The 27306-nt window shown below is 35.8% G+C and overlaps 1 protein-coding gene across 1 annotated transcript in view; it reads left to right on the forward strand.

The window, feature by feature from the left end:
* MOSPD2 (motile sperm domain containing 2) overlaps positions 1 to 25054 on the forward strand; it is a 37654-nt gene extending 12600 nt beyond the window's left edge. Inside the window, exons 6-15 of the mRNA XM_075095915.1 lie at positions 5226 to 5286; positions 6504 to 6542; positions 7553 to 7677; positions 11830 to 12000; positions 14874 to 14986; positions 18705 to 18801; positions 19631 to 19727; positions 20393 to 20522; positions 22314 to 22416; positions 22955 to 25054. Coding sequence (XP_074952016.1) covers positions 5226 to 5286; positions 6504 to 6542; positions 7553 to 7677; positions 11830 to 12000; positions 14874 to 14986; positions 18705 to 18801; positions 19631 to 19727; positions 20393 to 20522; positions 22314 to 22416; positions 22955 to 23101 — 1083 coding nt within the window. The 3' untranslated portion in view covers positions 23102 to 25054. The remainder of the gene's footprint in view (positions 1 to 5225; positions 5287 to 6503; positions 6543 to 7552; positions 7678 to 11829; positions 12001 to 14873; positions 14987 to 18704; positions 18802 to 19630; positions 19728 to 20392; positions 20523 to 22313; positions 22417 to 22954) is intronic.
* The last annotated feature ends 2252 nt before the right edge of the window (positions 25055 to 27306 follow it).

The raw sequence follows: 27306 nt of genomic DNA on the forward strand, positions 1-27306 counted from the left end.
GAGTACAGTTGCTGCTGTTTCTTCAACAGCTCTGTTCTCATTGTCATAATCTTTTTTGGATGAATCGGTCAGTCAAGAGTGAAGGATGGAAAAATGCAATAATTGTTAAGCATTAAAACCCTTAGAAGCAGTGGCTGAGGTCTTTGAAAATAATGATCTGTTCTGACAAGTCAGCACCTTTAGTTGACATTCTGATCCTGGTTCTGGTTCTCCATCCTCCATGCTGTCCAACATCCTGTTTAATGTCCAAACATCTAACAGGATGCTGTTCCTGTACATTTAAATTATGTTTATTTCTTAAGTCCCTGCATGTATCTCTCTCAACCCATTGAATTTTGTTGGGAAGAAAAGTTAGCTGGATGCAAAAGAGCAGTTTATCAAGTAGGCATTTCTTTCTGTATTCACCTTAACCCAATATATTCCAAGTCTGTCTTTTCTCTTACTAATAAAACATGTTTTTACAATGTTGAGATTAATATGGTGAAGAAATCTGCATGGTCGTTGACGTGTACAGAAACAGAAAAAATGAGGGTGTATGAATTTGAACAGATGTGATAGGCTTACAGTTCGGAAGTCTATCAGACTCAAGTTTACACTTCTTCAGAAATAGTATCTTAACCCCCTTTTTCAGTTCCTTGTCCAAGCTGTCAATTTTACTCAAGACTCCTTCGTCCAAGCTTAACTTTACACAAACAAGAGATTCCAACTTTTTATTCAGAAGAGGAGACATTTCTCTTGGGAAAAGTTTTTATACATTTCTAGATGTTCTTTAGGACTACAAAATCAAGGAGGTGCAGCATAGCTCAGTTTTTTCTGTAAAAGTGATGATTATTCAAAAAGTTGCAATTAGATAAGAAAATTCTAATGATTTTAAAAGTAGTATTTTACCTTTGCCTTTTACATAATTGTAGAACTGAATCATTACAGAAGCCAAGAGGATTACACAAGTTTTGGAAACTATTCCAGGAAACTACTTTCCATTTGTACAATAATTTACAAAATTAGAAGTTTCATAAATTTTAAAAACATTTCAGAATTAAGTACTTGAAAATCCATGTTCTAGGTATTTGAAAACAAGTATTAAAAAAAAGAGAGAGAGAAAAAGAATTCCATACCAATTAGTCACATGCCAAGTCAGTAGTCTGCTTTGGGAATTACTTAGTGATTTATTGTAGTTATACATAGAATTGGGTTAAGTCCCTGCCTGAATTAAACTTCAGAGAATATTTAAGTTTAGATGAACAATTTGCTAAATTCCAATGAGCATGTATGTTACATGAAACTTAAATGTATTTGAGAACTGTTCCTGAACTTATGGTCTTAACAGTTAAGTCCTGTGCCTATATGGAAAAGTGGAAGACTTAACGTGATTTGTGGGGTTTTGAATTTTCAGAAGCTTTTTTTATTGTCTTTTTGGCCATAATATTTCATAAACTGATACTGAAAACATTGCTGTGAAATGTTAAAATTTCCCTCAAACTCCTCCCCATGGAAACTACTGGTTAGAAAACCAGTATTCGAGTATCTTTCATTTTAATTAAAGCTTTCACAAAGCACATAAGTATCCGCTTTTACATGACTTCTGGAATTTCATAGTGTTTGAGGATACTCCATTATTTGCTTTTGCTTCAGTGATTTTTGCACAGTCTGAACCTGTTGTAACTTGGCATCCATACACCTGTGTTTCTTTGAAGGATGCTAAACTACGGAGTTTGTAGATTAGTAGTATCAACATTATAGCATGTAGAGTAGGGTTTCTTCTGGTCTGTCTGAATCAGCGCATTATGGTATTTTTCATTATGATGTAAAAATGCTATATTATCTATTTCAGGAGGTAAACAATTGCCTTAGTATATTTTCATTGGGAACAGTTTTTCTGAGATTATGCATTTCAACCTACAAAAATACAAAGAAATAAGTTTGATTCACTTGTTTGAGTACTTTAGTAAACTTGGGATAGGGATCTTTTGCTGATGTCCATTGGTATTTATGTGTCATTTGTATCAACGCTTGGATGAGGACCAAAAGACAAACTGCTCCTTGTGGAGTTATTTGTAAATATATTGCAGTTGAAGACAATATTGTCAACTGCGTGCTGTGGGTTTTATTTTCTGCGGTTCTTTTTTACTTCCCTTGCTTTGAGGTAGAATTTTTGATTCCAATACTTCTCCCTTGTCAGCACTCATATGTACACTGACTGGTTACACAGTCATCTGGACTGTTTGTATATTTTCTAGAAATTTTTTAATACACATTTTGTTCCAAAGATTGTTTCTTAGTTGGATTCAAGTGTGTCTTATTAAAATCTCCTGGTTCAAAAGCTGCTCTTGTCATAGACCAGAAGTTGTGGTTAATATCTGGATCACTAGATTTACTTAGTTCTAAGTGCACCGGGTGTGATCTTCGTTTTATGTTGTCATCTTTACAGTGAATCTTTAAATTCACCAGATCTGTCTGGGTTTTTTGGTTGTTTGTTTTGGGGGTTTTTTTGGGGGTGTGTGGGGGGTGGGGTTGGGTTTTTTATGATCCATTTTAGGTATGAGTCTGGGCATCAGCTTGTGTACAGCTTTACCTACAGTTGCTCTTAATACAGTCTGAATGATACGCTACTACTATCACCAGTAGAACTCGATCTGGTTAATGGCATAGAATGAAGCTGCAGCTTACCTGTTGGGTTGAGGTCCTCTTCTGAAATCTGAAAATTAAAATGTCGTTATTTAACTTGTGTATATTTAGGAGTGAATGTACGTTGTAGTATTTCCCTTTGGGTCTGGTTTTCTACCTATTAGTATCTTTATAAAGAAAGCATAAATGTAAACCCATAGTTTACTGCAGGCATCTTTAAGATTTGATTTGTAGAAGCTTGTTTAGAAGATGGGAACAATATCACCTCCTACATTTTTACTGATCCTGAACTTAGGCAACTTAAATCAGGATGGGTTTTTTTGTTTGGTTGTTTTTTTTGGGGGGAGGTGACATTTGTGTGATTTTAACATAGATAGATGAAAATCTGCAGAGTTCTCTGTCATTCTCTTCAGCTGCATTCAGTAGTGAAAAATACATTTTTAGCACCCACTTTCAAGAGCAGAAAGAATCTGTTTTAGATTGCAAGATATTGCCTATCATTAGATATTTATAGATTCACTCTAATAATTGAAAATCCTATAGACTGTTCATAGGTTAGTAAGAATATTATATTTCTGTAGAATATTGAAATTTTCCTTACAAAATGCCATACTGTCCTGTTGTTCTTACAGGAATAGATAAAACTTGTATCTTGTTAGTTCTATTTTCTTGTTGTTGTTGGTATGGAAGGAATGCATTTAAATATAAGCAAAAAAAAAAAAAAAAAAAAAAAGAAAAAGCTTGCTTTCCGGCTTTTCCAGGAAAGATGGTTAGTGTTGCATTAGGACCCTGCAGCTGTGCAGTACATGGCCACAAGCTTTTGAAAATATATTTTGACAAATAAATACAGTGTAATTCAGTCTTGCAAGACGGTATTGGTGCTCTTACCTGTGCCTTGAGAGCTCTATATTGATACTCCTGAAGATAATGCTAGAGACATGGTTCTATATAACAAGAATAAAGGATTGCAATAGTTTCCTTCATGTGAAAAAGCAACTTGATTTGGGTTTTGTGGAGTATATTCTGAAGCAACTTCTTTCCAGTGTCTTTGAGATTACATCTCTGGGGGTCTCAGAAAGTGCTGTCCATAAGTGTCCCATTGTACAGACTTGCTCTGTAGTTTGTGGATTTATCACAGAGCAGGATTATTTTTTAATGTCTGTTTTTAGCCATGTGGAGTAATTGATAAAATTTATCCTGAAAGAACTTCTTTCTGAAAGAATTTCTGAGATCTCTGCCAAAGCATACTTCATTTGTTTGTTCCATTGCTATGGACATCTACTATGTCAGCTTTTATGATTGGTATGCAGCCAGGTAATTCTGATAGCTCATGCCTTGTCACACCAGTTCAGGTAACTAGAATAGATGCAGTTATTGAATGGTCTGCTGAAATCTGTACTTCTAATTCCAGACTTTCATCAAAATAATGGATCCATCCTCCTGATATCTGATACTGCTGCTTTTGGATAGGCAGTGGAATAAAGAGCAGCATCCTTGTTAATGCACAGGAGATTCTAATCATCGCTGAGTTTATGCTGTTAAATGAAAGATACTGCATTTGGTACAAGCAACAGACAGTTGGGATAAATGCTTCCATTAAAGGCTACCTTCTGTCTCATACCTAAAAATATCAAGCTTTCAGTTCAGTTAGTTTCTAATTACTGAAGCTACTAATAAAGCTTTCAGGTTGTGGGTAATGCTCTTATACAGGGTGCTGGGTTTTTCTCCTGTCTGTCCGCAAATGTTGTAATAGCGTGTTTGCATCATATTAGAAGCCTGTTCCCCATAGCAATTTACTGTTACGACAGGCTTGGATCCTTCATTGGCAATGTATCTTCTACTATTTCTAAAAGTCTCCTTTGTAGTACTTTATTGTGGAAAGGCATCTCTGATTTTATTATCTATACCTGTTTCATAAAACATCTTCTTTGCCCTTTACTGGGCAGTCAGTTCTATTATACCTGGATTTTATAATGGAGGCTTAGCTGTGCTATTTTTGTGTGACCACTCATTGGATGGGAGCATCCTGAAAATGGGTGGTATACAAGCAGCTCCTTTGAGTGCTGCCTCTGCATGCAATTTCTTTGCATACCATGAACTAATACTAAAACCAAAATTTCTCTTAAAAGTGAAACTTTTTTTTTCTCTGGAAAATGCTGAGTGCAATAGTATATTGAACAATATGCAAGGTAAGTTATTACAGGGAGATTTCAGTATGTTTAGTGCTCTCCCTTGTAAGGCTTTAAGTTAATCTGTCAAACTTCTTTAGAGGTAAATGTTTATTTTTCCTGTATCTTTCCTATACAGTTTAAATCCTGTGGATACTCTGCAGTAGCTTAGATACCTAACTTATTGCATTGATAATAGGTCTGTTGACTTCTTTCTTAGATCATAAAGTGAAGTTTGACCACAATCCTGCAGCAATTTAATGAAGTGAAAAGCATTGCGCTGAGTTTGGATGTTAGTAGGATGTGTAAAATTTGAATATAGATGATTACAGTATAAGTATCTCGTGCTATTCAATATATACCTTCGCTTAACTAAGCCTCTGTTTTTAATGTTTTGATTTACATTGTGTTTACTCTGTGCTTTTATTTTAGGACTTGGATTTTGTTCGGTTTATTGTCAACTGTTTTACAGATTATTACCCAAACTTCCTCAGTAAGTATTGTATATTACACCTTAAGCACTCTAGACTTGTGTAATAAGAGCATTTCATAATGTTGCAGATGATGGCAAGTCTTCTTGTATGTGCTTTATGTGGTAACTACATGGGACATGTGGACATTATGGATTCAGAATACTTTTGTGCTCTTAAGTTAGCATAGCTTTGTATTGTAAATAAACTTTACATTCATCAAAAATCAGCTGGGTTTTCAGGAAATAAATCTAAGACGTGTTTTTAAAGATTAAAAATTTATATAAGCATCTAGTAGAACTGAATTGGCTTGTTTTTTCTTTTGCTCCTTGTTACTTGTGTAGAAGCTTTGCAAATTTGCATGAGTTTGTGTTCTTTAAGAGTCTTCAGGGAACAAAGAATGAATGGCTATAGAAAATTTTAGGGAGCAGTGGTTTACTCTGAACAGATTAAGGCATGTTTGTGCGCGCACTTAGAAAAACCTGCGTATTTGCCTGCTTATTTTTTTTGTGGATGGGCAAACACTGAATAGTTTTTGCCAGCTCATCTTACATGAGTTATAAATTTTAGGTGAAGATATGTCTGCGAATATTTAAATTCTGTACAGCAACTGCTTAAACTCTGAATATTAGATTTCAGCTTGGTGATCAAAGTTCAAAACTTTGCCCAAGTATCAAACATAAAGGCAAGTGCAACATCATGTTTTTGTTTTTTTGACATTCAAGAGAAAAATTTTGGGACACTTCTGAGTCAAAGTACTAACTTCTTAGGCTTCTCTGCTAAAACAAAGCAAGCTTGTCAAAAATGTAGATTTACAAAGACTCTTGCTATTTTCCTCTTTGGGAATAAGAGGTGCTGAATATACCTGTTAAACTTTCTTTTCCATTCAGTAGTTGCTTTTCTAGGTCAAGTTGAGATCTTGCCTTTCTCCACCTTATTTGGGGTGATTACTTATTAGTAATGGTATGTCAGAAAAGTAGTATCCCAGAGAAGTATATAAACAGTGTATAACTTAAAACTTTATTAACTGTTTCCTACGCAAACAGCTAATCTCTTCATCCAGCAACAGAAATAGATTTATACATGTTAAAAACAAAATTTACTTCTACAAAGAAGTGAACATAGAGGCTTCTAAAAATATTCGCTTTTTATATGACCATTCTTTCTGTCCTTCCTCTTAAACAGAGAAATATGTAACACTTGGTATTCAAATTATTTCCTTTTCTTTTTGTCTTTTCAGCAAAGATAGTGATCTTTGAAATGCCATGGATAATGAATGGTGAGTTGTTTGTTTTTTTGTTGGGAGTTTTGTTTGTTTTTAGATCATGGTAACTTTTTAAAATTAGCATAAATAGGAGGCATTTTTTGTGCTCTGTGTAGGTGCAGCTAAATGGTAGAATTTGTTAAACATGCATCTTTAAATCTGTCAATACTTTTTGGTTTTTCTTCTAGTGTTGTATTTGGATCATGCTTTAAATGGAGTCCGTATTCATCCTGTTTATCTTTAAAGCTTGGGAGACCTTGATAAATAGTTTATTCCTTGAATGTTTCCAACTGTAGTAATTTTAAAGTTCAGGGTTTAGGAATACTGTTATCAGTAAATGATGGACACTTATAACCAGCCAAAAACTAAAACACACAATTTAAGATAGATGCCTGACACAGGACACTGATATTGTTACACATGTTGTGATGTGTGTACTTCAATAATTATCTTTAATTATAATGTACAGGTTAAACATGCTATTCCTGTATTTTTACCTTATGAATAAATATTTTTATGCTGCCTTTATATTTTTCTATATATTCATGTTTTACCATCACTGAAATAACTACGGTGTTTGAAAATACTCTGTAGATCTAAACAAGTGACCTTTAAAGCAGCAAAACATTTCAGCTAGGGAGAATGTGTACATGCCTTTCCCAACCTCCCTCAGTCAGATTTGGAAATACAATTGCTTTTACCCCCGAGTACTTCCTGGGCTAAATTCCAAGATGACAAAGTTGTCATTTGTTACATCAAAGATACTCTTTTCATGGAAGTCTGTGGTCTATCTGCATTCATCTATGGAAAACTGCATGTCCATAAAATATTTTCTCTGTAAATAATATTCTTTTCCTTGCGCTGTTCATCCCCATTACAACGGATACTTTCAGAGCAGGTCCCGCCATATCTTATGGGATGTAGTTCACTTGTGTTCCATAAGGTCTACCAATACACTGAAAAAAAAAAAAACCAACCCACCAAACCCCTTCCTGACAACTTACGTATACTTTTTTTTTTTAAAGCTGCTTTTAAAATTGTGAAGGGTTGGCTTGGCCCAGATGCAATAAGCATGTTAAAGTTCACGAACAAGAGTGATGTGCAGGAATACATCAGTGGAGAGTATCTGCCACCTCACATGGGTGGAACTGTAAGTATATTAACATTTCATGGTCCTTTTGTGATAGATTGAGATACGCCTGTATAAATTACCTATGTAGGACACAGAGTTGGCACTTCATGGGTGTGAAATTTCTTGAAATTGTTCTGCCAATGATAATTTGTAAATCCCATTAATATAAAATGGATTAACTTCATGAGGATTTGATATCTGGCAGTCTTAAGTACAGAAATAATTTTTCTGAATCATTCATCCACTTTCAAGTCATTGGAAATCACTTAGTTTTTCAGACCTTTAAAAAAATTTATATTTTGAGTGTCATTCTACTATTCCCCCTCCCCATCTGATGAGTTAGAGATTATGTGTTCATTTATGAAACAAGTTCTGTGAACAGAAAAGAGCTTTCATGGCCCTCTGAGATTTTTTTTTTTTTCCCCTCCTGCTCCAAAGCTATGATTCAGTAAAGACAATCATATGGCAATTATTTTCTGTTTGTTGGCTTTAGGGCTATGTTTAAAGACATGGCTGTAGAAGATTCCTTTTTTAAGAGTATATTAGAGCTCCAAAGAGTATGCTATAATTCAGTATCGCTTTGACAGAACCCAGATCCTATTCTAGTGCAATTTAAATAGCAAAACAGCACAAGCATCTTGTACAACAGGTTTCATTTTTCACAAAGCTAGTAAATTAGTTTGCAAAATCTTTATAATAGAATTTGCAGAAAAAGGATGTTTTTCCTTTTAAAGTTTCTGTAGACCATTTATGGTAATGGAATAAGCCCACTATAGAGGAGTTATTTTTACTTGTTCTTTTCCACTTTATCTTCTGAAGTGGTTTTGGACTTACAGCAGTAACAATATGGAGAAAAGAAAGACTCTGCTTCAGCAACAGTAGGAGAGGCCATGTTCCTTTAATTATAAACTCAAGGTAGAGTTCTGGTAGCCAGAACATACGAAACTTCTTTTGGGAACATGAAGATTGAGGTACCTTGGTTTTTATTTGACTGAAAGTAGCAGCCTTTAAAAAGTGCTTTTGCATGACAATGTTGGAGGGAAGATGATACTGTCTTTTTCCATAGAAGATTGCTGCCCTAACTCCCCAGTCTCATATAAGAACTTTCTCATATTAGAGAAAGCTGAAATTGCTGAACTTCAGGATGGGGCATTGACTGAAGGGCTGATGATGGCTGAAGTATCTTCAGAAAGAATTTGAATGGGGTGTAGTAGTGCTTCTGGGCCTAGCTCCCACAGCATTGTCCTATTGTTGCAATAGAGGGGAAGAAAAAAAAGTTCTTTTCCTCCTTAGAGCTGAGTATATCCTGTCTACTTTTTAAACCATCTTACCTGATAGCTAATTACATCCCTAAAGAAAGAAGCTTGTGGCTTTGCTAAATATCCTCATTCCAAAGATTTCTTCAGTGCATACAGTGAACTTTTCTTGATGGGGTTAACCTTGGCTTCTCTTCAGGCAACTAGAGTCTGAAGATAGAATATATTCACCAGTATGAGTGTTGTCAGGCCTGTTTTTTAAGGCATTATCTGACTTGCGCAAATTCATTCCCACCACTTTCCACTCAAGCATTTGGTTTTTTGGGTTTGTTTTGCCTCCTTCCAACTCTTTTTCTGTCATCTTTGATTTCCACACACTGAGGAACATATCATTATATTTGCAGTTAGCATAATGCAGTTAAAGAGCACAGCGTATCTGTTCAGCCTTTCTTTTCAACACAGTAGCCATAAGTAGACTCTCATCCTCTTTCTGCTGTGTGTCCACTATTGGGATACATCTTGAAAGAGCCAGGTCTTGCCAGATGCAAACAACCTGTGGAGCAGGTCATTTGGCTCAGTACTTTGGGGAAATACAGAAAACGTAAGTGCAGTGGAATCTGGGTATCCAAGAAAAGTGTTACAGGCTAGTTTTGGAATTAACAGAAATCCGTTTTGGAAATAAAATTAATAATGTTGAACTTGGAGTCAATTATTACTTTGCTTAATCAAGAGAACAGTTCTGTGTCTTCATTGGAAGCCTTCAAGCTTCAATATCTCAGTCAAGTTATCTTTAAATATATTTTGGTTTTATTGTGTCTCAGGGTCACTCAGAGGTGAATCTGAGGCTTTCCTTAGCGTGAATATCCTTTGATCAAGGATTTTCTGTCAGCCAGCTGAGAAAAGAGGAAAATAACCTGCTTGGTTTTAGACAAATAATGGACAAAGGTTTCTCCAGAGTATCAAAAGTATTAAAACTAATTATGGAAAACAGAAGCTTGGATTTTGCAGGACTGTGGAATATAAATAAAAGTTCCATTCAAGCCTTCATGAGTATCTGTTGGCTGTGGCTGTTGTCATACTGCTAATCAAGAGGATTATGGATTGCATACCATGTACTTGGCCGTGAGTGGTTCTTGTCTACACTGCACAGATGCCTGTCTCTTTATAGTAGGTTTGTCTTGGAGAACTTGCTAGAATTGCCCAAAGCAGATGTAGGAGCAACCTAATGATAAGTCATCTGGAAAATTAGTGTTAGGTGCTCAAAAGCCACTTGCTAATCATCTTCTTTAATAAACGTATACTAAATCAGTGTTTTCCTGGATTCCAAATCTGCTGTATCCCATGTTCTACCAGTTCCAGCTGTTGATATCAGTGGTGGAACAGGGCAGTTCTTAAGACATACGTGTTTCTGGCAGGCCAGGGAGATCCGTTGCCTCTTCAGTAATATTTTGTGCAAGGTTGATGTAGATACAATGTACACACTGATGAAAGACACGTACATACAGTAGGGTTTTAGTTTGTATATTTGCCCAGCTTTCCTTTGTCAGAGATGGACGGTTAATCCTTGTTAAATCCAAGACTTCCTCCACTGGTGCCAGTGTTGTTCAATATGTGTACTAGAATGCTGTGCTATTCCCCTGGGTGTCTGAATTGATAGCCTATAGCTTATTTTCCTGGAAGGACCTTTCATAGGTCAGTGGCCTGAAGTTAAGACATCACCTAGGCATTTTGCATGTGATTCCATGGCCAATGTGTACATGTAATCTTAGAAGATATCACTACTGTGATAAAGTTCTCTACCACAACTGCCAAACACAGTAGTGTAAAGTTTCTACATCTGCTATAAAAGAAAGCAGTTAGAATTAATAAATTATTAGGATTATTCAATGCTATGTATCAAGCATTGAATAAATCTGTCTTACTCACCTGTCTGAGTTTTTACCCTGCTAGTAGATAACCCCGTGTCACTGAAACTTTGAACTGTTCCCACGTGTCCTATGACTGGATCCCAGGGAGAAGAGGTCAGCATTGCCTTCCTCAGGAAGCTGTAAGAAGCAATGAGGTCTCCCTCAGCACTCCTTTTCTCCCAACTAGACAAGCCCAGAGTCCTTAGCTGCTCCTCACAGGGCATGTTTCCAGCCCTTTCCCCAGATTTGTTGCCCTCCTCTGGGCTACCTTGCTAATGGTGCATTCAACTCCTGCATGTATTACATGAGGTAATAAAGCTATTTTGAGAATGTTAAGAGTATTTCTAGTTAACAAAAACTGGTTTTTGTGGATCCTCCAATTAAAAAAAAGGTACCTTTACTGTAGAAGCATTGAGAACTTAAGACTGCTATTTCTGTGTTACTTGGGTGTCTTGAATATGGTCTTTCAATTGATCTGGCATTCCAAAGACTGAGGTCTGAGTTGCAGGATATGTTAAAGGTCCACACACTAAGTTAAAACTTGAGGGATTGCTTGGGGTTGTTTTGTAGTTTTGGTTTGGCTTTTAAGCTGTGGCTGTTATGAAACTAAAATACAAAGAAGAACTGAAATTTTCCATTACTTTTGGGACATTCTTTAGAAATAGCTGTCATAAGTTTTAAATCACATTTCCTAGAACTAAGATCAAAACTTCAGCATTAAGACTCTGAATGCTGATACGCAGTAGGCCAGATTCTACAGTTCTGCTGTGACTATAAGTAACAACAGTAGTTACGATTTAGTGGCTTCATTAGGTGACTGTATTTATTTGTCTATTAATGATGATAAAATAAAAACACAGGTGTCTGACTTAAAATGGATAAATGAAACATGTAAGTCATGGAAAACAAAAATTAATTTATAGTATTTCCATTTTAAAAAATACTAGAAAAATACAGTTTTCATCGTCCTAAATAACTGGTCTGTTAAAAATCTCCTTATGTTTTAGGATTCTTTCAAGTACAGTTATCCTCCATTGGTTGATGATGATTTTCAGACTCCTTTATGTGAAAATGGACCCATTACTAGTGAAGATGAGCATGAAAGTAAAGAAGAGATAGATGCAGACAGCAAAGAGACTGGGGAGCTGAGTGAAGAACAAAACCTTAATCAGAAAAAGGTATCTAACTCTGAAGGTTGAGGCAAGTGGGACAGGAGGGGTATAATTTTTGTTCCCTGTCAGGCTTTTACTTTGTGTGTTGATTTTTGGGGTTTATTGTCTGGTGTCCTGTCCTGCCCCACCCCACCCCCCTTCCAGTTTGACAAAAGAACCCAGTAAAACTGAAAATTATACTTGCAGTTTCAACCTTGCTTCTTAGCCTGTTAAGACCAGTTTCACGTTCCTGAATGAGTAAAATGTGTACTAAATATTTAATATATCTGGATTATAGTGAATGTAAGGTGACACTTAAAAGGTTTTTGTGTTTTGCTTTCAAAGGTTACGTCTTTCTAGTCGGTTTATTTTTAATCTTGGGATATCTAGTAGTGTACGTCTTAAAATACACCTAGTTTTCTCAGGTGCTTAAGTATGTACATGAGAAAATATTGACAGTTCTATTTATAATATTAATTTATAATATTATTATATTAATATTAACTTACACTTTCCTGGATGTTAATTTGTTTTCTTAAATTATTGATAAACTCTTAATGTATAAAAGTTTTCATTTAGTCTTGGGATAAATTGTACCCCTAATCCATCAATCCTGTTCTACAGTATAATCTTCCTGCAGTGGTGTTTATCCAGAAAGATAAAAGCATTGTTTTACAGAAGTCTATATGAAGTTATATATAGTAATATGCAATGATAGTCAGTGAGGATATAGCTCTTGAAAACAGTAGGAAAAATCTGAAATTCATTGCTTTAGTGCCATAATTAATTTTGGAATATGAATTGCAAAACTTCTGTTAAATGGAGTAGAATACTTTAATATCACACTTTCAGTTTCATTTATTCTTCTAAGTTTTTGTCAGAATAATTTGAAACACACAGCTTACATTAAGGAGTCCAGCTGTTCTTTGCAACTTGGCCAGCTATTAAAAAAAAAGGTAATTTCACTGACCTTAAAGTCAAAAGAAAACATTACATAACCATGGTGACTTCCTGACCATTGGACTCAGCAGCTTGTTCTGGTTGTAGCCCATCTTCCAAGCGCTGATTCTTAAATATGGAAATGAGGAGAATTCCTCTTCAGTGTGAGATGGCTGTGGTCCTTAGTAGCCTCAGTGTGTGTTTGGTTTTAATTTGCTTGGCTGACTTCAGCTTTCTACTTAAGGTTTTGCTTTTTGGGTTTTTTGTTTGTTTGGTTTTTCCCAGTCTTAATTATTTGGTTCATGGTATTTTCTCACGTATACAGTGTAATCCAGCTGCTAATCAATCTTTTCAGTAAACTAAGATTAACATTTATGCTTATCATGTATCAATTAATATTAAGGCATGCTTAAGGCCTTACCTTTTACACACTTTTAAAACCAGACTGTGTGTCGTCATTGGTGGTACTGTTTCTGTAAAAAGTAGATTGTTGTTTTGCTTCAACTCGCTATTCTTCTGTTCACATATTTAAGAATAATACTTGCTATTTCTTCTGCAGCAAGTACACCGTTGTTTGCCACTTCAATGTTATGTTCTTTTCCAAAATGTGTTTTTCAGAAATGCCTCCCCTATTATCTCAGAATGGTTGGCATTTTTTATTTCTAAATTAATTATTTTTAACCTGGTGGTGTCTAAATATAAATATTCAATTTTTTTAATACAGCCAGCTTCCAAACTAACAGATTTCAAGTGATCTGTGAGATACAGTCTTCATTATTTACTGCACTACCTCTCTTTATATGCAGACTCTGATCATCACTAGGAATTCATCTTATTTATTTTATATACGTAAGCCTCTTCTTATCCCATAGAAGGGCCTATTTCTTTCCACAGAGTGGAGTGAGCCATGAGTGATAAACTTGGTTAGTAAGTGCCTGTCCTGTAGATGCTTCCACCTTTAATGTGTGCTGTAATAACATTTTCTCTGGTAATTTTATTTAGATTTATGTAGAATAAAGGCCAACACATAAGTAGTGTAGTGTATTTACACACTAACATTTTACTATAACTGTAATTATTAAAAAAAAAAATCAAATTCCTGTGTGGTTTCTTTTTATAAAACCTATTTTCTATATAATCTTATATTCATTTCATTGCCATACTTCAAATTTACATAAACCAAATTCTCTTCCTGTCTTCTCTCTGTATTTTAAGTGAAATAAAAACAAGCAAACTGTTCAGCTAGCTGATCGTCAGTCATGATGTCACTAATTCTTTCAGTCTTCTCTGTCTCCCTCCACCCACCCTGTTTTGCACTTAATTCCAGAGTTCTTGCATTCTTTCTAATAAGATGTCCAGGGCTGCTGACATGTATTTTCTTAATGCAATAGCAGAAAACCTTCAGAACCTAAGATATCTGGAGTTTTGGATGCACCAATTCAATCAGCATTATTTCTTTTTAAGTTTTCCAGTACTTCAGAGTTCCATCTAAAAGCAGTGAAGATATGTTTAGTAACTCTATAATACAATAAAGTGTGGAATTGTTGTTGTGTTTTCTGTTGGGGTGTTGTGTTGGGGTGTCTATTTTAATTGACAAGTTTTGCAGTGGAAGAGTAATATCAGTGCTTTACAGTCTTAAATATTTGAAGTACTATAACTGAATGTGTCTGGAGTTTTCAAAAATAACCAACTTGGGCATCAGGAAAATACATGGTGAAAAAAACAAAGCAGAAGTTTGGTTACATGCCTGTTTAATACACTATGTAACTCCTATAACAAATCATTTTATTCAGGGAACTTCAAGCAGCGAATTCATTCAGGGAATGAATACATTTTAAGCTTGGTCTGTAACATATAAATTGTTGAAACAAGCCTCCTCATATTCTTTGAAATACCTGCATGATGCTGTAATGTGTAACCCAGGTTTCTAGTTAATCACTGTAACTATCGTTTTTACTTAGATGAATTCTATAGAACAAATTTCCAAATCAGAGGAAACTGACAAAACAGAGATCAAACCAAAAAATGCAAAGAAAGCATTAACCACTTTTAAAGGACCTTTATTACACATCAGGTAATAATATTCTTTAATTTTGTTGTTTTTACAGTGTGCCTTGGACACTTGAGTAGTGAACTAATTGGTTTTCAAAATAAACTATTTTTTCAGACTATTAGAGGATAATATGTTAAAACCATCCTTCTAAGAATGATTTTTACAAAGCTCAAAGAATTTTTCTGCTTTTATGTTTTTCGTTAATCTTTTGGTGTTACCATTGGCATGCTTTCTGTACGAATTAGTAGGTGTACATTTCATACAATCATAGAAGCGTTTCATGGTTTCATTTATATTGAGAAACTGTCAGTGGATTTAAACTTGTGTTTATCTTAATGAGAGCAGTGGTTTGACATTGATTGCATTGGCTTAAGAAAAACCAATGTGTTTTACTAAGACAGCTTTCACTGTTAAATCTTGCTTGAATTCTCTTAAGACAGTGTAGCTGTCTACACTAGTAGTTTGCACCAATTAAACTTAATGAATGGGTCCAAATTACTTTGTGTGGGAAGTGCTCTGCATAAATGGGCATATCTGCTCAGAAGATTTTTGTCATCCAAGATGCTTACATCTTTTAGTTAATCTGCTTTTTTATCATTGAACTAGGAAAAAAGTCAATTAGCCAATATCACTTCTTCTTTTCACTGCCTTTCAGGTTAAGATGCTTATTTAGAAATTGATTCAGATGTTAACTTTTATTTTCGCTTCCAGTTTGCTATTACATGAATGAAGAAAATACCTAATTTATAGGTAATTCCTTAGCTAATTTTCTAAGTGCTGTACTGAATTAGTTTTGGAATGACATTGAATAATGACATGCTCATTAGCATCAAAACATATTTTGTATGTGTCAAATTTTCTTGGTTTTGAAATGAAAGTTACCTTTTATAATCCTTTGTGTGAAAACCTCCTCTGCATAGACTTAGTTTCTTGTATGGCAGGACAAAGGTATAGACTGAAGAACTGTGATTTTAAAATAATGTTTAAAATGTTCTGTCCCTGTGACAAAAGCAACTGTGTTCTTCCATACACTTCTTTTTTTATAAAAAAAACCAAAACAACCCACCACCACACAAGAAATCTAACAAACCAAAACCACAACAACCAAACAACCAGAAAAACCCCAAACAAACAAAACCACCCCTCACCCCCCAAACTGTACCTTTTTTCCTCTTAAAATATTTCCAGCTCTACCATTGGAATAGAACTGTTGGAGTTCACGTAAATTACATGAAAGAGCAAACTTAGTCAACTATAGAGGTGCTAATACTCAGAGTCTTGCTGTCATGGAAAATAAAATACTGGTGTCTCCATTTTCTTTGCCGTTTGGTGTTCTTTGTTTTATTTATTTATTTATTTATTATTTTTTCTGTGAGTATTGTGTTTTGGTTTTTGATGTGGTTTTTTGTTGTTGTTTAAGTAAACTCTTGAGAGTATGCACATTCGTTGCTCTTCATTGATAATTAACTCTGTAGAAGCCAGAACTAGTTTTTATTTCCCTGGAATCTTTCTCAGGACACTGAACTAAAATATATTGAACTGATGATATATAGTGCCATTTATAACTAGTCACAGGTACCTATCTCAGAGACTGTAAGCTCTGCCAGTGTGATTAGCTTGTGTCCTCACTGATACCAGCGTTGCCCTGTGAAGGGAACAGCCTACAACCTGACCGGGAAGCTGAGGCAGAGCAGCTCTGGCACCATGAAATCGCCAAGAACCAGCAGCCTTTCTGTGCCCCTCTAACTGCTGCTGCAGAAGACTCAGTGAGGCATTCTTGGACTGCGCACAGGGATATTCCTTACTTATCCCTACACCTAACCTTAGAATTTGTTGGCTCTGGTGTATGGCCGAAGCTGGTTACTTGTACTCTTCCGTTTGCTGTGTTTGTAGTCATGCTCTCTAGTCATCTGTCTCTTCCTGGTTCAGACAGTGATTGCATTTGCCTTGCATACCTTACTGTGAAAGATTGGTCTTTATTGGTCTTCCTCCTCAATAAATGAATATATTTGGTAAGACAAAAAGCAGGAATTTACTTGCACTGTCTGGCAGAAGACTAGCTCCTGTTGTGGTGTATTTTGAGATGAGAATTTGTAGTACAAGCTACAGTGGCTACCCCCCACACATCAGATTAAAGTAAGTGTTTCTGTTAAAATTAAAAAGCTTAGGCATTTGTTTAAAATAAAGCACCCCACTCTCCCAACAACTACACACCATCCACCGCCAACAGTATGGAACTGGTTGGTTGACTCCACAGACAACATGCATGCAGCAGTGGCCCTCAAGCCCCATTTCTCTTCCCCTCTCCTTAATAGCTACAGTTCGTGGAACAAGAAAGATCAGGCTTTGGCAGAACGTTCCTTTCTTTGAGGTCTTTTTGTGGCTTGTTTCAGTGCTAGTTAATGCTTCATCTTGCAACTGCTGTAACACACAGCTGCAATAGCACAGTACTAAGATAACCAAAATACTTTGTAACTACAATCCTTCCTTTCCCCGGTGGTGTTGGTTGCTTAAGTTGAGAATTTCGGAACAGGAAAAAAACTGGGGAGATGGGGATACAGTTACCCTATTAATCTGTTTTAAATCCGTCAGTTTCTTGCTTTCTGCCTTACTCGGGCACACCTCCTTCTTCCTCACTAAAAAAGGAAAAATACTTTTTACCATGTGAACTGTCTAATACATTAAAAAACATAGCACCCCCCACATGCAGTCACCATTGGATTCCTCTTCTAGCATGGGTGTTCAGGCTTGCCCTACAGCACCCAGGGTTTTTCTTCTCAGCTAATACACTGGTTTGTTTAAGTGAGAGTAGAAAGAAGGATTGGTACTGTAAAAAGGAGGTCTTTTGAGGAGGAGGTCAAACTAACATGAAATTGGCATTCTTAAAAGCAGAGAAGGAAAAAAAAAACGCTTTTTTTGAAAAAGGCTTTCTGTCAAAAGAACATGTAGTTCTGTAGTACTGCGTAGTGTGGCAGATCTTTGTGTACTCCTAACGTGATATACTGAAAGAAAATGGTTTTTTACTTGTTACTTGAGTTTTCTCTCAACTTGTAGTATATGAGCATGCCCTACTTCTTGCCTAGTTCATTTGAATGCTTATTCCAAAATGAGTTGTTAGTTTGATATGGTTTAAAAGACTTCATGCATGTCTCTCCTAATTGCACAAGAATATTAAAAGCAAGCAATGACTTTATTTATGCATGTGCCACTAGATGTGAAGAGTGACTCATAAGTACAAGTGAATTTAGCTGTAGTGGTTGTAATGATTGCCACTCGCACATAGCTGCCTGCTCCTCTTACGTGTGTACTATACCCATTACAAGGATAGATGTATGAGGTGTAAATTACTGCCTGTCTGTGACACCACCTTAAAGTCTTTAGTATTAGCATAAATTAAAATTAATGATGGTTTCCCGTAACATACTACTCTAAGATGCAGTGGCTAAAATGACTGTATATATCTGTTGGCTATTCCTGCTGTTGCAGATGGTCAAGCTCTTCCAGATGGAAGAAGTCAAGGGCAGTAATCAGCTGAGGCAGCTAGGTCCGCTTGTGGTCATGAGTCAATCCTGAGCTTCACTACAAAATTTCTGCATTTTGTTTTCACGGCTTTTTTGATGGAAACCTGTAGCTGCAGGGTTAAAAGTATTCTATTTTCTTGTAGGTGCGGTCATTTTTCTTCTATGATATGTTGTAAAGATAGTTTGGATAAACTAATTATTTTTAAATTTCTTATTAGCCCAGCAGAAGAATTATATTTTGGCTCCAAAGAAACTGGAGAGAAGAAATGTTTAATAGTTCTCACCAATGTCACGAAAAACATAGTGGCTTTTAAGGTAAGTATTTTATGCATGGCCTGGTTTACTTTACTAAATATGTAATATTTTCTTGTTTTGGTTAAGGAGGAAGAAATACTATTAAACCTGCTTTTCAGTCTAAATTTTTTATTCTGTTGTGATGTTTGAAGCAGACCAAATAAGTCTTCTGGCTGAATTTGTGACTATTATGTACCACCCCAAAGGGGATAATCAGTAATACAAATCTTTGGTGCACTGACTGAAAAAGAGCTACAGGGATAGTTAGTTCTTTAGTGAGAGTCTAGTATTTCCTGAAAAAGACAGGCTTGAGCGTTGAAAAGTGATCTCTTTAGAATTTTTCTCCTTTTTAAATCTTGGCTGGGAATAAGTTAGTAATACTCCGAAATGGTGCGGCTCCATCTCTAAATGTCACCATGAAAAGAATGAATGCAGTTATGTTTGCTTCAGAAATACTGAGTTGACTTGCCTTTTGGTTTGGTTTTCCACTAAGTTCCTCATCTTTTGTCTTCTCTGTACACACAAATAACCAAAGTTTCCATACTTTTGTGTTAAGAATTTTAATAGATAGTCCATTTGATTTTCTTGGCTCTTTCTTTGCAATATATAAGCAAGAAAAATAGTATGTGCCAGAAAAGAAAGGATAGAAGTGATTGAGAGAGAGGAAGAAGTGAAATATCAGTGTCTGATTACTCCTACAAAATAAAGTATTTTAAAGACTGTATGTATTGCCATGTCTTAATATTTAAGTGTTTGGGGATTTTAGTTATTATAGAATGAGGGAGGTTATGAAACAATCATAGTTTGTGCATGTTTTACTATATGCTCGCTTGGTATTTTCTGTTTATAGGTGAGAACAACTGCTCCTGAAAAATACAGAGTTAAACCCAGTAACAGCAGCTGTGAACCTGGCACATCATTGGATATAATAGTCTCTCTTCATGGTGGTAAGTACAATCTTAAAATCGAATTTTTAAAAAGTCTGGAGAAGTTTTATTAAAAGGCTGACTGCTCTAGATACTAACCTTTGTATGTACTTACTGGGGTGTAAGGCCAGCTGACACCCATGTCTACTTGGCTGTTGTATGAGAGTGTTAACATTTATAAAAAAACATGGAGCTCAGGCAGCGTTTGAATAATGCCCATACTGATTTATTGCTCCACTTAGGCATAAGGAGCTGTTGTCTGCAGTCCATTCTGTTTCTTGTATTAAAAAAAAAAAAAACAAAAGGCGCAGTAGCAGCTGTCTCACTTGTGCTCTGTTAGAGCGGGAGTTTATCTGCATAAAGTCAGTTTCTTAAGTTGTTGCAAGTCCAGGTGAATTTGCTGGAGAATGCATTCTTTACAGGATTCTCGGTTGTCCTTGAATTGTTCAGGTGAATCTAGATCTGCTAAAATGAAACTGTAGAATTTTGGGAAAATTCTCATCAAAATTGTTGAGCTTAAGAGAATGATTTCATTGTTTTCATTTCCAGTAAGTCAAGTGTCTGATGTCCTGCAATGAACAAGGTCTCATTTTAAAGTACTTTTGTTCAAAAATGCTTCTCTACACTTTGTAATCTTGTCATTTTATCCAAGCACACTTTCACCTTTTTTTCTTCTTTGAGGGCAGGTTTTGCAGCTTCTCTGCAGGATCGTTTCCTTATAATGGCAGCAGAAATGGACCAGTCTTCTGGAGCAGGTGTACCGGAACTGGCTCAGTTTTGGAAAGAAGTGCCTAGGACCAAAGTGATGGAACATAGGTGAGCATGTGGTTTTCTGTTGACAGGAGGGTTTTTTAGCCATTATCATTTACCTGATTTATAGCACTTGCATTTCATAATCAGTGAAGGATTCTCCAAACCCAATTGTGTGCTTACTGACTAAAGTATATTGCTGAGGCTTCCACTCTTGTTTTAACCGATTAGAGGTGTTTTTAATGCATTAAATGTCACGGTATTCTGCACGTGCTTTTCTTTGATTTTTTGTTGTTGTTCTTGTGCTGATTCAGAGTTAAGTGGAAAGAACGTGAATGGCTGTGACAATACACGTGGACAGCAGATTTTTTTTTTTCAATAAGAACGTGCCACTTGAGTTTTCTAAAAAAAACAAGCAAGAAACAAAAAGAAACAAGAAGACACCAAATGTAAATTTGTTTCCTAGAAAATATTAAAAGATGCTTCCTTTTGGCTATGGAAAATCATAATTTTATAGAAAACTTCTGTAAAACCTATCACATGTTCCTATATGTGTGTTTTCATATTTAATGGTGAAAAAAATACCACTAGGAAAATACGTTTCCACACACACTTTATTAAATATACCTGTTACTCTTTCTCATCTCTTCATGTCTAGTTTTATCACTGTACATTTCTAGGAAAAGTTTGTTGTAGTTCTTTCATCTAGGAGTCTTTTTTTTTCTTTTGGAGCTGCCTTTAGCCCTACATGGCCAAAATTAACATGGAAAAAGTATTTTTGAGACTTGATGCTTAAGCCTTGCTCTGTCTTGGCTTCAGATGCTTATCCCTTGCTTCCTTATTAAACCAAATCTCCATCATATGACAGACCTTAAGCTTCCTTGCATAAATGTTGCAATTTTTTTTAAGACAGACCCTGAAACAATAGGGAGAGATAATTTGATTACATTAAAATTATCACGAGCAGTGTGTGCCATGTCTGTACATTACTGATCAATACAAAACTGGCCTTTTTTATTAAACCTAGATCAAAAGTAGTGGAGAATATAATTATCGTCTCTTTAATATTATATATGCAAGAGCTTTATCTGAGGAATCTACTTAGATTTTATTACATGTATTTGTCCCTTTTTGTTTTTTGTTTTGCCTTGTCAGGGAGGTTTTAGCATTTCTCTTTCCTTAAAATAGAAAAACACCACAGCCTGAGTTTAACCATTTCTTTAGCAAATAAATTCATTCCCACACTAATTGACCTGCGTGTTATCAGAGGAGCGTGTGCTGCATTTTATAAATTGCATAGGATTCCACTATCTTCAGTTGTCATTTGAAATTCTGTTCCTGTGTATTCAACTGTGGAAGAGGTGGACTCCATGAAAAATGTTGTTGCTAAGGTTTAAAATGTAAAGAAAACCATTATTTTCTCTGTTGTTCAAATATTGTTGCATTTGTAAGTTTTTGTAAGTATTTGTAAGTATTTGACTGGAAAATCCAGTGGATCCTGCGCTATGAATTTAAAATTATTACAATATGTTTTAACTGAGCATGCAGATAATTTTGATCTTGCTTTCTATATCAGAAGCTGTCAAAATGTAATCGGTGGACTGAGGAAGCCTTCTTAGGCTGTCATTGCAATAGTCCCTGCTTATTGCAGGAGGTTGGACTAGATGACCTTTAAAGGTCCTTTCCAGCTCAGATGAGTCTATGATTCTGTGATTCTAATAGTAATTAAGAAAATTAATCAATGAGAACAGATGATAAAGTGCATATAATAACTGTTAGATGGGCTGTTTACTATTAATTATACAAAGTTACATTAAATATATGCTTTTTGGTGTGTGCTTCTTTCCCCTGTCACAGGCTCAGGTGTCATGTCATAGAAAGTAGTAAGCCTTCTTCTCTGACATTAAAAGAGAACACATGTAATATTCCAGCAAAGACCAATGAAGATTTACATATACAGGTAACCGTGTATTCCTTTGTGCCGAATATTGAACAAAATCATAAAATATGATAGAGGTAAAAAGAATTTGTACTAAACCTCTTTGGTACTTTGTAAATTATACTATTGGAAATGCTCAGCAGTTCAAAGTAACTAAATCAGTGATAGTGATTTAATTATTTTGTTGAATGGTAATGGTTTAATAAAGTACTACTTCCAATGGAGCTTGCTCATTCCTCTTCTGTATATTGCAGATCTGGGGCATCAGTGAGCCTCAGCGGTATCTTTTGCTTCCTAGTGTAAAGATGTCACCTGCTTGATATAGGCAATATAGGTTATCCATAACTCTTAAGATTCAAAGCTTCTTTAGTGGAACAGATTCCTGAAGTGTATGGTGATAGAAAAGGGATCACCAAGAGATCACTAAGAGAAATCTTCCCTTTTTTTTTTCTTTTTTTTTTTTTCAATTGTGCTTATAGTTATTGGCTAAATAGCTCTAAATTAACAAGTACTTTCATGTACAGTAATCCTAATTCAATGAAACTGTTTCTATTTCCAGCTAACTCAGTTACTGCAGATGAATAAAAGACTTCAGGAGCAGATCGATAACTGCCTCTGGTTCCAGCAGTTGTCAGTTGTTTTATCATTACTATCAGTTACTGTTGTTGCCTTCTGCTTCTACCTGGTGTATCCCCAGAGAAGCTAAAAAGAATGGCTTTGCACTGGCTGTGCTGCCTGTGGTGACTGGGTGGAGTGGAAGAGATTGCAGTGCTGCGCTCGGATTCTGGAATTGCCAAAATGAGGTTTGTGAGCATACAACAATGAACGATGATGCAATTTCTTGAAAAAAGAAAACGAAGAAATGGATGACCAGCAAAGGAAATTACTGAAAGTTGACACTTAAAACAGTGCATGAAGAAGATACAACTCAATAAATACTACTGAACTGGAAGGAGGAAACCAAATACAGCAACATAATTTAAAATGGTTAAGGTTTTTTCCCTCTGATCAACTACTTTAAATACGATATTTTGTTTCTTTTCATCATACTCATTCTTATATCTGAACTACTCTCATAGAAGGTGCAAGCAGGCAACTTAAGTGCATTCTAAAGGTTACCTTGTTCAATCAGGAAAATTTACAGATATTATGTAGTACAGGCAGATTTTTTTGTATAATCTAGGTACATGCACATATAAAGGAAGATATTTGTTAGTAATTATTTTGGTAATTCAGGCTCATTGCTTTAATTGGTTAAATTCCTTATTTTTGTGCTTTTTCTGAATGCAAAGTTATTGAAAATATTTCCTACCAAATAGCGTACATACAGACGTATTGACCAGGACTATAACCCTTGTGTGATCCAAAGATAGTAATGAAATAATCACCATGAGACACCATTCCTATTCTTTCCTTTTTTTTTTTTCCTTCTTTATTTTTTCTTTTTCCTGTTTTTTTTTTGAAACCAACTTGTAGTCAAATTGCAGGAGTGCGAGAGTTGACTTTTGATTACCTATTACTGGTTCATAAAAAGGCTAATAAACAGTCCGTGTAAACATTTATTCTGAGATGTGCAATATGCTTAAGTTACAGATGAATTTATGAAAAAGGCGAGTCAAGTCAGGAAGATTGTTGAAGGCAACATAAAAGTGTTACATCTGCCATTTCTCAGAAACTTGTAGAAATAGCGTACGAAGCTAGTGAGAACTTAGGCTAACAAGGATTCTTTGTTACTCCTTGCTGTAAATATGTATATTAAAATGATAAACACTTGAAAGGAGACTGATGGTATCTTTCATCCATCTAAAATTTTCACTCTTGATGAGGTCTAAAAATCTAAAATAATTTCTGTACTAGAATTAATTTTTGCTACAAATTAGCTTTGTAACATATCCTTTAGTTTTGTCTGACTTCAATAGGTAAGAAAAGACTATTGACAAAAAAGAAAGGTCATACTCTGCTTCTGTCTTTTTGCTTACAGTATCTCTCCAGTGTGTTGTAGATGTAGTATCATTTCCAGGAAATAGAAGAGGGCAGTTTAAGAAATGCATTAGTAAACTGATTAACTAATAGAGCAGAATATTGTTCAATATGACTATTGAAAAAATTAAAATGTAAAAGGCAAGTCTACAGAACGGTTTGGTGCACAGTCTTCGGGCCTTAATTTATACAACGTTTCGCTACATCTGCATTTTCTTGATTTTTCATTAGTCTCGTTTCTCTTCAGTTTGCTTCTCAGAATTTTGTTTTCTTAATGAGTTGGTGACTTATATTGCTCGTTACTTCCTATGAAGCTGTTATTTAGGCTATTTTCATGTGCATGCAACTCAAATGCTTTGCTTCCAACAAAATGAGTTGTTGTCTTGTTGAGAAAGGTAACAAAGTAATTTGTAACCTTAAGATAATAATAACCATGCTATTAAAATGCCAATTCCTTAATTTGAGTGGATTGAATAGCACTTTACTGTAAAATTGCAAGAAATATATTCTTAGAGTCTTCGCCAATATGAGTATTTTAATGTTTGGGTGCTTTCATATATTTTCAGTATTTTATTACTATGTTGGTATTTTCTTTGTATGATGAATCAGATGAACCTCTTTTCTATTTTAATATGTTTTAGAAAAATACAGTTACAAAATAAATATGAGGAAATACGTAGTCTTGAATGTATAGTCTTTTAAAATTAGCTACATTTCCTGAGGTTTTGGTTCTCTTGTTAGTCTGCAGATACTTAATGGGAAGGAGGGGTCAATACGGCAATGGCCCTAGTCTGTTGTGTAATAGAGGTTGTGATGATACTTGTCAGTAAAACGTTCATAAATTCTCAGGCAGAGTGCCTAACATAATAAGACAACATGTAGGATTGGCATGTAAACACTGCCGTGACACAGATAATGCAGATCCACACAATACAAATATGTACCTATCTCTTGGTAAAACTTATTTAAACATCTCACAGTAAATGGGAAAATACATATAAGCAAAAGAAGAAATGGCAAAGTGGCAGCGTTTTTTCTTAAATAGAAATTTCCAGAAGTCTGCTTTGTATTTTTCTTCTGGGAGAGCTTCATTATTTCTATCGTCACAAAACATGGTGACCCATCAGTTCTTCCCCGGTCGTCAGTTGTTAGTAGTTTCAGGTTTTGTTTGCCCACCCTTGGAAACAGGTGCCAGCCAGTCCGTTTTGGAAGGTTTTGTGTCAAACACCCGCAGAAGTTACAGAGTGCACGGCAGTACCATGACTTGGTGTGATACCCAAAACCTAGACAACAGGCAAAAGATTGTTTTCCATTTTCTTTTTTTTTTTTTTTCCACAGCACAGGAAACACAGTTTATAAAGCTGGGGCATTTTAGAACTTAGATAATTCACAAAATAGGATTTGATTACATGAACTATCAAGAGATAAGGTTTGATTTTCCTTTCAGTGTAGATTAGCAGTAAATCTTGACTTTTACAGACAATTAAGAGACAGCAATGACTGTAATCCCAAAATTTCCTAGAAAGCAATTTTTGTGCCCTATTCTTAAGTTCAGTTTTTTACTTTATTAAGGAAAAGATTAGATTTAAGACTTCACAGACAATACTTCGTGCATCATCTCTTCTCTACTTCCAGAGTCTTGCTGTGGGATTGCTCTGTAACTGATTTGTCTCTAATGTCTGCATTCAAATTCTCTCAAACATTCGTTCCTGCTTCCAGATGTTAGTCTATATGGCACCTGGCAGCTGTATGGGGTTTTGTAGAGAGCATTTTAAGTCACTGTGCTGTCTTGGGGATCCTCGTACTTTCTGTGTAGTTGGACGGGCAGCTTAAGGGTATAAACGCTCTTCTGTTCATAGAGGACAGTGTTAGCTCTTTCTTTTTTTATAGCTTTTTTGTGGAAGTGGCCATTCAGTCAGAATGATAGAACAAATTCGAAAATTGACCAAACACCACCGTTCTGCAGGGTGCGTAGCAGGTGGCTGTAAGAATTCACCGGTGTAGATATTGTAGTAGTTCCATGGGGTATTGTGTCCGAGACACAAAGATGTCTGTATTTACACCGTATGTGTTAGTTTAGGAAGAGAGAATCAATTCTAATTACCCAGGAAGAGCAGGCTGAGTGCTCTTTTCTTAGGATAAAGAAGACATCTTTAGTCAGTGTCTGAAGCGCGTGGCTTATTGTTCCCTGTCTCCCGGAAGATGGCTGTCTGAGGGATTACGGACTTGGCATTATGGCAGTTGCTACATTTCCACAATGTATCTGTTAACACAGGTAAGTGATTTCAAGTTGATTCAAATTAACAGTGCGTTTCAGTATGCCTATCTTTTGAGCTCACTTCAGCATCAGCAACTCCTGGCTGTGTCCTGCAGCTGTGAGAAGCGTAACCTCCCACTTTCAGTTTTCTCAGTCATTTCAGTCCCTTGCTTTTCCTTCTTTTATAGCGAATGTGTACAAGACCCAACTTGAAAGATAAAGTGCAAAAATTCCGCCTTTCCAGAAGCGTGGCAGTGGTGAGAGGTTCTCCTTCTTTGTAGAGGAGGTGAGTGAGGTCCCCGTGCTGGTCTTGGCTGAGGCTGATTTAGGTAGTTTCCTAGATCTGTGCAGTTACTACTTTGCTACTTCGGAGTAGAAGTACTGAAATCCCCAAGTTGCATGAGCAAAGAGTAAGCAGCTAACAGATTTTTGCCAGTCGGTATCAGCCCCTGGTTTATTTGCAAGACTGGGGCATCAACCTACCTACTTGGCATGCTCTGAGTCACTTCTGTTTTCCTGAGGGCTGAAAGAAGCGCTGGGCTAACAGCTGAAGGGCGCTCAGGTACTGCTGTACGGTTGCAGCCAACAGCGCTTGGTTTTTCAGGTTGAAGTAGGCAATTCATTCCGATGGTATTGCTGAAGTTAATACCTAAGTCCAAACACAAAGCCCTTTC

The sequence above is a fragment of the Phalacrocorax aristotelis genome, chromosome 1 (assembly GCF_949628215.1).
Source record: "Phalacrocorax aristotelis chromosome 1, bGulAri2.1, whole genome shotgun sequence".
Classification (NCBI taxonomy): domain Eukaryota; kingdom Metazoa; phylum Chordata; class Aves; order Suliformes; family Phalacrocoracidae; genus Phalacrocorax; species Phalacrocorax aristotelis.